General features: G+C 44.9%; 1 protein-coding gene across 4 annotated transcripts in view; it reads right to left on the bottom strand.

Moving 5' to 3' along the window:
• The window catches only part of pi4kab (phosphatidylinositol 4-kinase, catalytic, alpha b), a 347,746-nt gene that overhangs the window by 231,292 nt on the left and 101,852 nt on the right, over positions 1-14,602 (bottom strand). For all 4 annotated transcript variants that reach the window (XM_072240890.1, XM_072240891.1, XM_072240889.1 and 1 more), the window contains exons 13-14: positions 14,104-14,233; positions 10,333-10,456 (exon numbers count right to left, since the gene is read on the bottom strand). In XM_072240890.1, the coding sequence (XP_072096991.1) occupies positions 10,333-10,456; positions 14,104-14,233 (254 nt within the window). The remainder of the gene's footprint in view (positions 1-10,332; positions 10,457-14,103; positions 14,234-14,602) is intronic.

Genomic DNA, 14,602 nt, shown 5'->3' with positions numbered 1-14,602 from the left:
TCAGAAGTATTTCGCTCACTGTGGTTTCAAGTGTTCAGGCTTGGAGATGACAGAATTGGCTGGGAGTGAAAATAAAACTATTTCACTACTAAAATAAGTTAGGAACTACGAAGAATTTGAATAGATTGACAATCAGTTTGAATGCTTCAATGAAAATTTTGAAAATGCAATCATCAATAGCTTTGTATTAAAGTAGCCCATTATCTGCACTAGTTAGGGTATATAGTAAATATTAATTTCAACTGCAACCAGTCTTCAGATTTGAATGTGGATGGTAGATTAAGACTAGGTGTCTGTACTGATTTCATTCATTTACAGTCAAAACACAATGCAGTGAATTCTTCCATCAATAAGTATCAGGAACTAATACACTGTTTATAGTACTACAGCACTGTCAATGTGTTCTAATTTTTCCGGCATTTCATTTAAATGCATTAATTATCACTCAATTTGCCTTTTTATCCCTTTTTAACTATCTAACTATGTCAAATGAAGAGCGTTTGATGGCTCTGGGCCTGTATGCACTGGAATTCAGAAGAATGAGGGGTGACCTAATTGAAACCTATAAAGTGTTGAATGGTCTCGACAGAGTGGATGTGGAGAGGATGTGTCCCATGGTGGAAGAATCTAGGACCAGAGGACATAATAGAGGGGTGTCCTTTTAGGAGATGAGGAGGAATTTCTTTAGCCAGAGAGTAGAGAATCTGTGGAATTCACTGCCACAGGCTGCTGTGGAGGCCAAGTCTTTATGTATATTTAAGGCAGAGGTTGATAGATTCTTGATTAGTCAGGGTATTAAAGGATGCAGAGGGAGGGCAGGACATTGGGGCTGAGAGGGAAAATGGATCAGCCATGATGAAATGGTGGAGCAGGCTCGACAGGCCAAATGGCCTAATTTTGCTCCTATATCTTATAGTCTTACTTCCATGAAAGTTCCACTAATTAGGGCAATTGCTTAATTGGGCCAAAATGTACTGGTCCCAATGTGTCTCAATTAATGGGAGTCCACTTTTCTTATTAAAGTTAACTTCAACACAGAGTTAACCAGCACTATCACCCAATTCAATAAGATTCAACTCATCAGAGCAGCTGTTGTCTCTACAAGTGCCAACTATTGAATAAAATGCTAAACCACAGCCCAGTATATCCTTTTATGTCACTGAACTACATAACAGAAGGCACGGTGGCGTAGTGATAAGTGTAATACTGTTATAGCACCAGCAAGCCGGATTCAATTCCCACCCCTGTGTTTAAGGAATTTATCCCATGACTGAATGGGAGCTCCCAGACAGAATATACAGTGGTGCTACAAAGTTTGTGAACCCTTTAGAATTTTCTCTATTTCTGCATAATTATAACCTAAAATGTGACCAAATCTTCATGTAAGTCCTAAAGCTAAATAAAGAGAACCCAATTAAATAAATAACACAAAAACATTATAATTGTTTATTTATTTATATATTGAGAAAAATGATTCAATATTACATGTTTGTGTTGGAAAAAGGACATGAACTGGGATGAGCCCCTTGGACAGCAATAACTTCAACGAAACATTTCCGGAAACTGTCGATCAGTCCTGCTCATCAGCTTGGGGGAATTTTAGACCATTCCTGCTTACAATACTGTTTCACTTCTTCAATATTTCTGGGATACGTTGGATGAACAACCCTCTTCAGGTCATGCCACAACATTTCAAATGGGTTACGATATGGACTCTGACTTCAATTGGATAGCAGCACAGACACAGCTGAACCGTTCCTGCGCAGGTCCAGAGCAGAGCTTGAGAAAACAGCCAGTTTTCAGCAGGAGTCTTTGATTGGACAGCAGTGCAGACACAGTAGAAGCATTCCTGCACAGGTCAGGAGCAGAGTTTAAAAACCCAGTCTCCATAAAAGAGAGGTACCGTTTAGCAGAGCAGTCATCGTCAGAGTGGTAAAGCTTTGGCTCAACAGACTTCGATGAGATCAGGCAGAGGCGAGGTAAGTAGGTAAGTTTATTTCTTATTTCTTTTCCTTATTTAACTCTTGAAAGAATTAGGGGTATGTCTGCAGAGCCAGTGTTCAGTTCTGGGTGTCAGATGTGGGATTTCCAGGAGGTTTCCAGCCTCCCCGATGGCCACAGCTGCATCGAGATGCAGCTCCTTAGAGACCATGTTAGGGAACTGGAGTTGCAGCTCGACAACTTTCAGTTTGTTATGGAAAGTGAGGAAGTGATAGATGGGAGCTACAGGGAGGTAGTCACCCCAAAGCTATAGGAGACAAGATAAATGGGTGACTGTCAAGAGACGGAAGGGAGAGCACCCCTGTGGCCATCTCCCTCAACAATAAGCACTCCATTTTGAGTACTGTTGGGGGCAAAAACTATCTGGGGGAAGCAAAGTGGCAGTGCCTCAGGCACTGAGTCGGGCCTTGTGGCTCGGAAGGGTAGGGAACGGAAGAGGATAGCAGCAGGACTAGGAGACTCTATAGTTAGGGAGACAGATAGGCCATTCTATGGACTCAATATAGATGGTAGTCTACCTCCCAGGTGCCAAGGTCCGCTATGTTTCAGAATGCGTCCACAATACCCTGAAAAGGGAGGGTGAGGAAGCCAGCAGTCATGGTACATATTGGTATCAACGACATTGGAGAAAAAGGGAGGAAGTCCTAAAACCAAGAAATGCAGCTGCGATCTGCGTAAAGTCATCAAGGCAGTGAAACAACAATACAGGAACAAGATCCAGACACAACTCTTCACCAACAACACGCAGCTTTTGGCAAGGTCTGCACACCACTGCAGACTTCAAAGCTAAATGCAGTGGTGTTTCCAACATTACTGCCTCTCTCTCAGATGAGCTAAATCTTTTTTACGCTTGATTCAATGTTGCCAACACTGAGCCCTGAGGAGAGGCTCCAAAGTGACCTGTACATTGGTCTTCTCTGAGACTGAAGTACGCAGGTGTTTTCAATGAGTGGACAATCACAAGGCTGCGGATCTGGACGGCATCTCAGCAAAGGGTATTCAGGTTGTGTGCGGCACAACTGGAAGGTGTGTTTGCAGACATTGTAATCTCTCCCTCTGCAACTGTAGCCTCCTGCTTCAAAATATCTACCATTGTTCCTGTACCTAAAAAGACCAAGGTAGCATGTCTGAATGACTGGCGTCCTGTCACATTCACCTCAATAATAAGCAAATGCTTTGAGAGGCTAGTCAAGGACTACATCTGCAGCTTGCTACCACCCACACTGGGCCCCCTGCAATTCGTCTACCGACACAACTGATCCACAGATGACGCAACAGCCACAGCTCTACACACTGTCCTTACACATCTGGAGAAGAAGGATGATTACATGAGAAATGCTGTTCTTAGACTACAGTTCAGCATTCAACACCATACTTCCCTCCAGGCTCGACAAGAAGCTCACAGACCTCGGCCTTCAACCTGTTTTGTGTAGCTGGATCCTGGACTTCCTGTCAGATCAATGGCAGATGATAAGAGTGGGCTCCCTCACCTCTGCCCCTCTGATACCAACACAGGTGCCCCTCAGGGTTGTGCCCTAAGCCCCCTTATTTACTCTCTTGATTGTGTCGCCACCCCAGCTCCAACCTGCTAATTAAATTTGTTGATGATACTACATTGATTGGCCTAATCTCAAATAATAATGAGGAAGCCTACAAAGAAGTCATCACCCTTGACACAGTGGTGTCAAGAAAATAACCACTCTCTTAATGCTGCAAAACCAAAGGAGCTGGTTGTGGACTACAGGAGGAATGAAAACAGGCTAACCCCTACAGACATCAATGGATCTGGGGTGAGAAAGTGAACAGCTTTAAGTTCCTCGGCTTACACATCACCAAGAATCTCACGTGATCTCTACACACCGGCTGGGTGGTGAAAAAAGCACAACGGCGCCTCTTTCACCTCAGACGGTTGAAAAAGTTTGGTATGGGCCCCCAAATCCTAAGAACTTTCTGCAGGGGCACAATTGAGAGCATGCTGACTGGCTGCATCACTGCCTGGTACAGGAGCTTTACTTCCCTCAATCGCAGGACTCTGCAAAGAGTGGTGCGGACAGCCCAGTGCATCTGTAGATGTGAACTTCCCACTATTCAGGACATTTACAAAAACAGGTGTGTAAAAAGGGCCCGAAGAATCAATGGGGACCTGAGTCACCCCAGCCACAAACTGTTCCAGCTGCTACTTTCTGGGAGATGGTACCGCAGCATAAAAGCCAGGACCAACAGGCTCCAGGACAGCTTCTTCTACCAAGCCATCAGACTGATTAATTCATGCTGATACAACTGTTTTTCTACAATATATTGCCTCTCCTGTTGTACATACTATTTATTACAAATTACAATAAATTGCACATTGCACATTTAGACCTAACATAAAAATTTTTACTTCTCGTGTATACGAAGGACATAAGTAATAAAGTCAATGCAATTCAAAACAGAATACAGGGGGTTAGGAAGGAAGTTGAGAAGCAGGTCCTGAAGAGCAGTAATCTCAGGATTGCTGCCTGTGCCACATGACAGTGAGGATAGGGATAGAATGAGGTGGCAGATAACTGCATGGCTGAAGAATTGGAGCAGGAGGCAGGGATTCAGATTTAGACCATAAGACAAAGGAGCAGAAGTCGGCCATCCGGCCCATCGAGTCTGCTCCGCCATTTTATCATGAGCTGATCCATTCTCCCATTTAGTCCCACTCCCCCGTCTTCTCACCATAACCTTTGATGCCCTGGCTAATCAGATACCTATCAATTTCTGCCTTAAATACACCCAATGACTTGGCCTCCACTGCCACCCGTGGCAACAAATTCCATAGATTCACCACTCTCTGACTAAAAAAATTTCTTCGCATCTCTGTTCTGAATGGGTGCCCTTCAATCCTTAAGTCTTGCCCTCTCGTACTAGACTCCCCCATCATGGGAAACAACTTTGCCACATCCACTCTGTCCATGCCTTTCAACATTCGAAATGTTTCTATGAGGTCTCCCCTCATTCTTCTAAACTCCAAGGAATACAGTCCAAGAGCGGACAAACGTTCCTCATATGTTAACCCTCTCATTCCCGGAATCATTCTAGTGAATCTCTCTGTACCCTCTCCAACGTCAGCACATCCTTTCTTAAATAAGGAGACCAAAACTGCCCACAGTACTCCAAGTGAGGTCTTACCAGCGCCTTATAGAGCCTCAACATCACATCCCTGCTCCTATACTCTATTCTCCTAGAAATGAATGCCAACATTGCATTCGCCTTCTTCACCACCGACTCAACCTGGAGGTTAACCTTAGGAGGTTATCCTGTACGAGGACACCCAAATCCCATTGCATCTCAGAACTTTGAATTCTCTCCCAATTTAAATAATAGTCTGCCCATTTATTTCTTCTGCCAAAGTGCATAACCATACACTTTCCAACATCGTATTTCATTTGCCACTTCTTTGCCCATTCTTCCAATCTATCCAAGTCTCTCTGCAGACTCTCTGTTTCCTCGGCACTACCGGCCCCTCCACCTATCTTCGTATCGTCAGCAAACTTAGCCACAAAGCCATCTATTCCATAATCCAAATCGTTGATATACAATGTAAAAAGAAGCAGCCCCAACACGGACCCCTGTGGAACACCACTGGTAACCGGCAGCCAACCAGAATAGGATCCCTTTATTCCCACTCTCTGTTTCCTGCCAATCAGCCAACGCTCTATCCACGTATGTAACTTTCCTGTAATTCCATGGGCTCTTATCTTGTTAAGTAGCCTCATGTGTGGCACCTTGTCAAAGGCCTTCTGAAAATCCAAATATACAACATCCACTGCATCTCCCTTGTCTAGCCCACTGGTAATTTCCTCAAAAAATTGTAATAGGTTTGTCAGGCAGGATTTTCCTTTAAGGAATCCATGCTGAGTTCTGCCTATCTTGTCATATGTCTTCAGGTACTCTGTAACCTCATCCTTGACAATCAACTCCAACAACTTCCCAACCACCGATGTCAAGCTAACAGGTCTATAATTTCCTTTTTGCTTCCTTGCCCCCTTCTTAAATAGCAGAGTGACATTTGCAATCTTCCAGTCCTCCGGAACCATGCCAGAATCGATCGACTTTTGAAAGATCATCGCTAATGCCTCTGCAATCTCCACAGCTACTTCCTTCAGAACACGTCGGTCCGGGAGATTTATCTACCTTTAGACTATTCAGCTTCCTGAGTACTTTCTCTGTCGTAATTGTGACTGCGCACACTTCTCTTCCCTGCCACCCTTGAGTGTCCGGTACACTGCTGATGTCTTCCTCAGTGAAGACTGATGCAAAATACTCGTTCAGTTCCTCTGCCATCTCCTTATCTCCGATTACAGTTTCTCCAGCATCATTTTCTATCGGTCCTATATCTACTCTCACCTGTCTTTTACTCTTTATATACTTGAAAAAGCTTTTAGTATCCTCTTTGATATTATTTGCTAGCTTCCTTTCATAGTTAATGTTTTCCCTCTTAATGACCTTCTTAGATTTCTGGATTATTGTGACCACTTCCAGGGCAGGTGTGACCTGTACAAAAGGAACAGGTTGCACTTTTATCTGAGGGGGATCAATATCCTTGTGGGCAGGTTTAATAGAGCTGGTGGAAGTGGTTTAAACTTATATGGCGGGGGGTGGGTGGGTGGTTAGGAACCAATATGATAGAGCTGAAGATAAGCCAGCAGGTTTACAAGTAGATGTTGGGTGTAATATGAATGTAAGGAAGGACAAGCCAATGACTGGGTACAAATGCAGACTGTGCAAAGAGTAAAATTGTACCAGAGGCAACATTCAAAAGGGCGAAGAATGCAGGACTAAAGGTGCTATATTTAAATAAGCGTATTCGGAATAACTTGGATGAACTCATGGCGCAATTACAGATTGGTTGGTATGACGTGGGCATCACTGAGTTGTGGCTGAAAGGTCATAGTTAGAAACTTATTGTCAAAGGATATACTTTGTATCGAAAGGATAGGCAGGAAGAAATAGGCAATGGTGTTGCTCTGTTGGTAAGATTGGAATTACATCTTTAGAAAGAGGTGACACAGGGTCAGAGAATGTCAAATCTTTGTGGGTGGACTTAAGAAACTGCAAGAATAAAACAAAACATTATGGAAATCATATATAGGCCTCCAAATAGTATCCAGGATGTGGGGTTGAGATTGCAAAGGGAGCTGGAAAGGGCAAGTAATACACTTAAAGTCCTGCGAATGTGGACCACTGGAAAATGATGCTGGTGAGCTAGTAATGGGGGACAAAGAAATGGCAGATGAACTTAATGGGTAGTTTGCATCTGTCTCCACTGTGGAAGACATTAACAGCGTACCAGAAGTCTGTGAGTGTCAGGGAGTAGGAGTGAGTGCCATTGCCATTACAAAGGAAAGAGTGTGAGGTAAACTCAAAGTTCTTAAGGTGGATAAGTCACCTGAACCAGATGGACTACATTCCAGAGTCCTGAGAGAGGCTGCTGAAGAGATCATTGGTCATGACCTTTCAAGAAACACTTGATCCTGGCATGATCCCAGAGAGCTGGAAAATTACAAATATCACTCCACTCTTTAAGAAGGGAGAAGAGCAAAAGAAAGGAGTGTATAAGCTAGTTAGCCTAATCTAAGTGGTTGAGGAAGTGTTGGAGTCCACTGTTAAGAATGAAGTTTCGGGGTATTTGGAGACTACTGATAAACTAAATGAAAGTCTGCACGGTTTCTGTAAAAGGAAATCTTACCTAATGAATCTGTTAGAGTTCTTCGAGGAAGTAAAAGCAGGGTGGATAAAGGAAAGGCAGTGGATGTTATTTATTTGGATTTTCAGAAGGCATCTGATAAAGTGCCATATGTGAGACTGCTTAACAAGATAAAATCCCATGGCATTACAGGAAAGATAGTGGCATGGATAGAGACTGAGTCTGTGATAAAGAAGGCAGATGTAATGTTGGCATTAATTTCAAGGGGAATACAATATAAAAACAAGGAGAGAATGCTGAGGCTTTATAGGACATTGGTCAAGCCGCACTTGGAAAACTGTCAACAGCTTTGGGCTCTATATCTCAGAAAGGATGTGTTGTCATTAGACAGAGTCCAGAGGAGGTTCACGAGAATGGCTCCAGAAATAAAGGGGTTAACATATGAGGAGTGTTTAGCAGCTTTTGGCCTGTACTCACTGGAATTCAGAAAAATGTAGGGTGATCTCATTGAAACCTACCAAATATTAAAAGAACTGGATAAAGTGGATATGGATTGGATGTTTCCTATGGTGGGGGTGTCCAGAACTAAAGGGCACAGCCTCACAATTGAGGAGCTATGCTTTAGAACAGAGGTAAGGAGGGTTATTATTAGCCACAGAGTGGTGAATCTGTGGAATGCTCTGCCACAGGCAGCTATGAAGGCCATGGCCATTGATATATTTAAAGCAAAAATTGATAGTTTCCTGATTGGTCAGGGCCTCAAAGGTTATGATGAGAAAGCAAGGTATGGGGTTGAATGGGATCCAGGATCAACCATAATGGAATGGCTAAGCAGACTCGATGGGCTAAATGGCCTAATTTTGCTCCTACGTCTTATGGTCTTATGGACAGCCATTTCAGGACATGGATTTTCTTCTTTTCAAACCATTCTGTTGTTGATTTACTCTTGTGTTTCAGATAATTGTCTTGTTGCATCATCCAACTTCCAGTAAGCTTCAGGTGATGGACCACTACCCTGACATTTTCCTGTAAAATGTCTGGATACAATTTTGAATTCATTGCTCCTTCAATGATTGCAAACTGTTCAGGCCCCAAGACAGCAAAAGCAGCCCCAAACCATGATGCTCCTTCTACCATGCTTCACAATTGGGATGAGGTTTTGGTGTTGGGGTACAGTGCCCTTTTCCCTCTAAATACAGCAGTGTGCATTTCTGCCAAGAAGTACAACTTTTGTCTCATCTGTCCACAGAATATTTCCCAGAGATGTTGTGGAACATCCAGGTGGTCTTTTGCAAACTTGAGACGTGCAGCAATGTTACTCTTTTTGGGAGTGGTGGTTTCCTCCGTGGTGTCCTTCCATGAACACCATTCTTGTTCAGTGTGTTTACTTATAGTGGATACACAAACAAAGACTTTAACAAGTTCTAGAGATTTCTGTAGGCCTTCCGCTGTTCCCCTTGGGTTCTTTTTCACCTTCAGCATTGCACGCTGTGCTCTTGGTGTGATCTTTGCAGGATGCACACTCCTACAGAGAGTAGCAACAGTACTGAATTTCCACCTTGTAGACAATTTCTCTTACTGTGGACTGATGAACACTCAGTTCTTTAGAAATGCTTTTCTTGCCTTTTCCAGCTTTATGCATCTCTACAATTCTTGTTCTAAGGTCCTCTGAAAGTTCTTTTGATTGAAGCATAGTGCATATAAACAGATCTTCCCTGTGAAGAGCAGGCTCTGTCAGTAACCTGACTTTGTGTGTCTTTTGTATAGAGCAGGGCACATCTACAACTCAACCTTCAATCTCATCTCATTGATTGGATCACCAGACTCCAAATAGCTTTTGTAGAAGGCATTACCCCAGGGGCGCACATACTCTGTTGAACCTAGACTGTAAATGCTTAAATGGTGTACTCAGTAATGATGAGAAGAAGTACAATTGTTTGTGTGTAAGTAGCTTACGCAGATTGTGTTTATTGTGACCTAGATGAATATCAGAACAAATTTTATCAGTAATCAATACAGAAAACCTAGTAATTGCAAAGGGTTCACAAACTTTTTCTTGCAACTGTGAGGTGTTGCTCCTCCACCCGGAGGGTTGCTTCATCTTGGCACAAGAGGAGGCCATGGGCCAACATAGCAGAACGGAAATGGGAATTGGATTAAAATGATTGGCAGTCGGGAAGTTCCCCTTGTGGAGGATGGAGTGGAGGGAGGAAGGAAGGTAGGAGGGTGGAGGAGGGGTGATGAAGTGGACTATGGGAGAAAAGGAACAAGGAGGGGCACTGGAAGGAGGTTATAGGCAGGTGAGGAGAAAGGAACAGGTAAGATGGGAGCCAAAATGGGAAGTGAAAACAGTGAGGGCTAAGAAAATAAATGCTCATCTCATCAGGGTGGAGGCTACCCAGACAAAATATGACACATTCCTCCATCAACCTGAGAGTGGCCTCATCGTGGCTGAAGAGGAGGCCGTGGACCAACAAGTCAGAATGAAAATGGTTGGTCACCGGGAAATCCTGCTTGCTGCAGACGGTGAAAGTGACTACATGCACAACGTAATGTATTGGCAGTGCCAGTCATATGGTTGTAACGATACAAAATAATTGCTAGATATTTTATATGAAGCAGCATTCTTATAAAAAAAAGGCTCGAGTTCTTACCTGCAGATGTTATCTATAGCAATATCCCTCAGTTGTTCGTACATGGATGGCTGGTTTTTCTTTGGGGACAACACGGTTGCTTCTGAGTGTTCATTTGTTACACTTATCTTAATATCAGTTCCTCCTTCAAAAGAGAAAAATGTAAATTGCAATGCAAGGAAAAACACAGCTACAGCAATGACTTACAGACAGCATTTGGGACCTTTTATAATCATGAATTATTTTTGAATCAAGTATTTTATTTCATACGTAAATGTCCAACAAAAGTATCTAAAATGTAAGGCAATGAACTTCCATTGTACTGTACGCGAGAAGTTGCTAGAGACTTAAGGCTAGTATTCTTTCACAAACCTCCAAGGGGAGCACAATGTCGTCGAAGAGTTTGAAGGCTTGCATGCCTCAATGACTCGGAGAGCTATGTTGGCTAGTCAGGGCCTTGTGCTTTGGCTCTTGGTAGGGCCACCCGTGCAAACAGGTCAAAGGGTAGAGGCCAGGCCAGGCTAAAATTTGTCCACCAGTCCTTCGGGTTCAGGGGTTCAGCTCAGGGCTAACAACCCTGGTCAGTAAAACAAAATTATTATGGAAACAGCAATAAAGAATCCTTCTATATCTGAATGCGACAGCATTTCTGAGTCTCCACTTGGGACTTCCATAACTGATAATAATGAAAATGAAGAGGAAGCTACTGGTACTACGAAGGAAGTCACGGACACTGCCAGGGATGGAGAACCTTCATTGCTACACTAAATGCCAACAGTTTTCGTTCCACAAAGGCTTTTCACTGCAGATTTCAATCACAATATCAATATCATCGCATACTGGGAGATCACTTTGCTGGGGACCTACATTCCATCCTTCATGGTTGTTTAGAGCTACCCATTGCCAGCCACTTTGATTGTGTTTTCCATACCCGCACTAACATGCCTGTGCTCAGCCTCCTCCGCTGTCAGAGTCAGGCAAAACGCAAACAGTAGGAACAGCACCTCATAAGACCAGAAGACATAGGAGCAGAATTAGGACATTTGGCCCATTCAGCCTGCTCCACCATTTCATCATGACTGACTTATTATCCCTCTCAACCACATTCTCCCGTCTTCTCCCCTTAACCTTGATGCCCGGACTAATCAAGAACCTATCAATCTCCATTTTAAATATGATCAATGACTTGGAGTCAGAGAAAATTACAGCATTGAAACAGGCCCTTCAGCCCACTGAGTCCATTCTGACTCACTTAAACTGCCTACTCCCATCGACCTGCAGCCTTCCATAGCCCTCCATTCCCCTACCATCCATATACCTATCCAAACTTCTCTTAAAATGTTGAAATCAAAGTCACATCCACCAGTTGAGCTGGTAGCTCATTCTACACTCTCATGGCCCTTTGAGTGAAGAAGTTTACCCTCATGTTTCGCTTAACCTTTCACCTTTAAGCCATGACCTCTAGTTGTAGTCTTATGCAACCTTGGTGGAAAAAGCCTGCTTGCATTCACCCCATCTATATCCTTCATCATTTTGTATACCTTTATCAAATCTCCTCTTAATCTTCTACATTCTAGGGAATAAAGTTCTAATCTATTCTAATTTGGCCTCTACAGCCTTTCATGGCAATACATTTCACAGATTCATAATTCCATCTGATAGCAACCCAAAGTTTCAACACTGGATTCTCCAATTGACCCTCTATCTCTGCTTCTGACCTACCTAGATCCTCCTATGCCCAGCTTCAGCCCCCCATCATCCTGTTTTTTCCCTCCACCACCCACTCCATCTACACATCAGCCACACACTCCTCTCACTGGGTCCCCTCCCTCCCACTGTTCATATCTGCCCTCCTTTGGCGCCACGCTCCACCTTGCTCTTCTGTCAAATTCCATTACTTTCAGTGCTCTGACTCCACCACCCATCACCTTCCACCTCTCACCTGATCCACCCATCACCTCCCAGCTTCTGTCACTATTCCCACTCTCCCCTCCTCCATCTGCCCATCAGCCCTCCCTCACTTGATCCACCCATCACCTTCCAGCCTCTGTCACTATTCCCGCTCTCTTATCCCCCATCTGTCCATCAGCCCTCCCTCACCTGATCCACCCATCACCTCCCAGCTTCTGTCACTATTCCCACTCTCCCCTCCTCCATCTGCCCATCACCCCTCCCTCACCTGATCCACCCATCACCTCCCAGCTTCTGTCATTATTCCCACTCTCCCCTCCTCCATCTGCCCATCACCCCTCTCTCACCTGATCCACCCATCACCTCCCAGCTTCTGTCACTATTCCCACTCTCCCCTCCTCCATCTGCCCATCAGCCCTCCCTCACCTGATCCATCCATCACCTTCCAGCCTCTGTCACTATTCCCACTCTCCCCTCCTCCATTTGCTCATCACCCCTCCCTCATCTGATCCACCTATCACCTCCCAGCCTCTGTCACTATTCCCACTCTCCCCTCCTCCATCTGCTCATCACCCCTCCCTCATCTGATCCACCTATCACCTCCCAGCTTCTGTCACTATTCCCACTCTCCCCTCCTCCATCTGCCCATCAGCCCTCCCTCACCTGATCCATCCATCACCTTCCAGCCTCTGTCACTATTCCCACTCTCCCCTCCTCCATCTGCTCATCACCCCTCCCTCATCTGATCCACCTATCACCTCCCAGCCTCTGTCACTATTCCCACTCTCCCCTCCTCCATCTGCCCATCACCCCTCCCTCATCTGATCCACCCATCACCTTCCACCTCTGTCACTATTCCCACTCTCCCCTCCTCCATCTGCCCATCATCCTGTTTTTTCCCTCCACCCACTCCATCTACACATCAGCCACACACTCCTCTCACTGGGTCCCCTCCCTCCCACTGTTCATATCTGCCCTCCTTTGGCGCCACGCTCCACCTTGCTCTTCTGTCAAATTCCATTACTTTCAGTGCTCTGACTCCACCACCCATCACCTTCCACCTCTCACCTGATCCACCCATCACCTCCCAGCTTCTGTCACTATTCCCACTCTCCCCTCCTCCATCTGCCCATCAGCCCTCCCTCACTTGATCCACCCATCACCTTCCAGCCTCTGTCACTATTCCCGCTCTCTTATCCCCCATCTGTCCATCAGCCCTCCCTCACCTGATCCACCCATCACCTCCCAGCTTCTGTCACTATTCCCACTCTCCCCTCCTCCATCTGCCCATCACCCCTCCCTCACCTGATCCACCCATCACCTCCCAGTTTCTGTCACTATTCCCGCTCTTATCCTCCATCTGCCCATCACCCCTCTCTCACCTGATCCACCCATAACCTTCTACCTCTGTCACTATTCCCACTCTCCTCTCCTCCATCTGCCCATCACCCCTCCCTCACCTGAGCCATCCATCACCTCCCAGCCTGTCACTATTCCCACTCTCCCCTCCTCCATCTGCCCATCAACCCCTCTCATCTGATCTACCCATCACCTCCCAGCCTCTGTCACTATTTCCACTCGCCACTGCTCTATCTGCCTATCTCCTCCCTTCACTTGATCCACCTATCAACAGCCAGCTCTTGCTCCACCTCTTCCCTTCACTGCCTCCTACTGGCTATCTCCCTTCTATCTTTCAATCCAGATGAAGGGGCTTGGCCTGAAACATTGACTCTCCGTTTCCCTCCACAGATGCTGCTTGATCCTCTGAGATTCCCTGGCATTTTGTGCACTCACCCTCACGCTTTTTGTTGATTGAAGTACTGCGTTGATGAAGATCATCATAACACTACATAAACGTGCAGTAACTGCAGTACCACCTACCTGAATTGTATTGACTGTGGTACTTGTATACTTTGACAAGTACTGGGGAAGGGATGACGAGAAAATCCCTTAGTGACGTTGTCACAGAATGAACTGCAACAGGGAATCGCTCACATAAACGCCCCAGACCCTGTTCAGATAAGGAAAAAAACATTGAAATGCAAAGAAATCCAAAATGTGCAGTAAATCCACCAAACAAAACAACATCAACAAGTTCATCATTTGCAATATGTTCATCTAACAAGCTTTGAATTGGGGATTTTAGTAAGTGACAGTGCAAATCCATTGCTTTAAAACATTTCACACATACAATAAAGGAAATGCTCACAAAACCTACAGTACTGTGCACACATATATATAGTTAGGGTGCCTAACAATTTTACACAGTGTTGTACTTGTCAACGTGGAGTGGAGAGAGCGAGTTTGTAAATCTGGTAGGAGCAAAGGGTGTTGGGAATGGTGAGGGTGGAGCACCTCAGGAAGGGTGTGGGACAGGTGG

The sequence above is a fragment of the Mobula birostris genome, chromosome 22 (assembly GCF_030028105.1).
Source record: "Mobula birostris isolate sMobBir1 chromosome 22, sMobBir1.hap1, whole genome shotgun sequence".
NCBI classification, from domain to species: domain Eukaryota; kingdom Metazoa; phylum Chordata; class Chondrichthyes; order Myliobatiformes; family Myliobatidae; genus Mobula; species Mobula birostris.
Note: the sequence above shows the minus strand (reverse complement) of the source record. Positions and strands in the feature narration are given on the sequence as shown.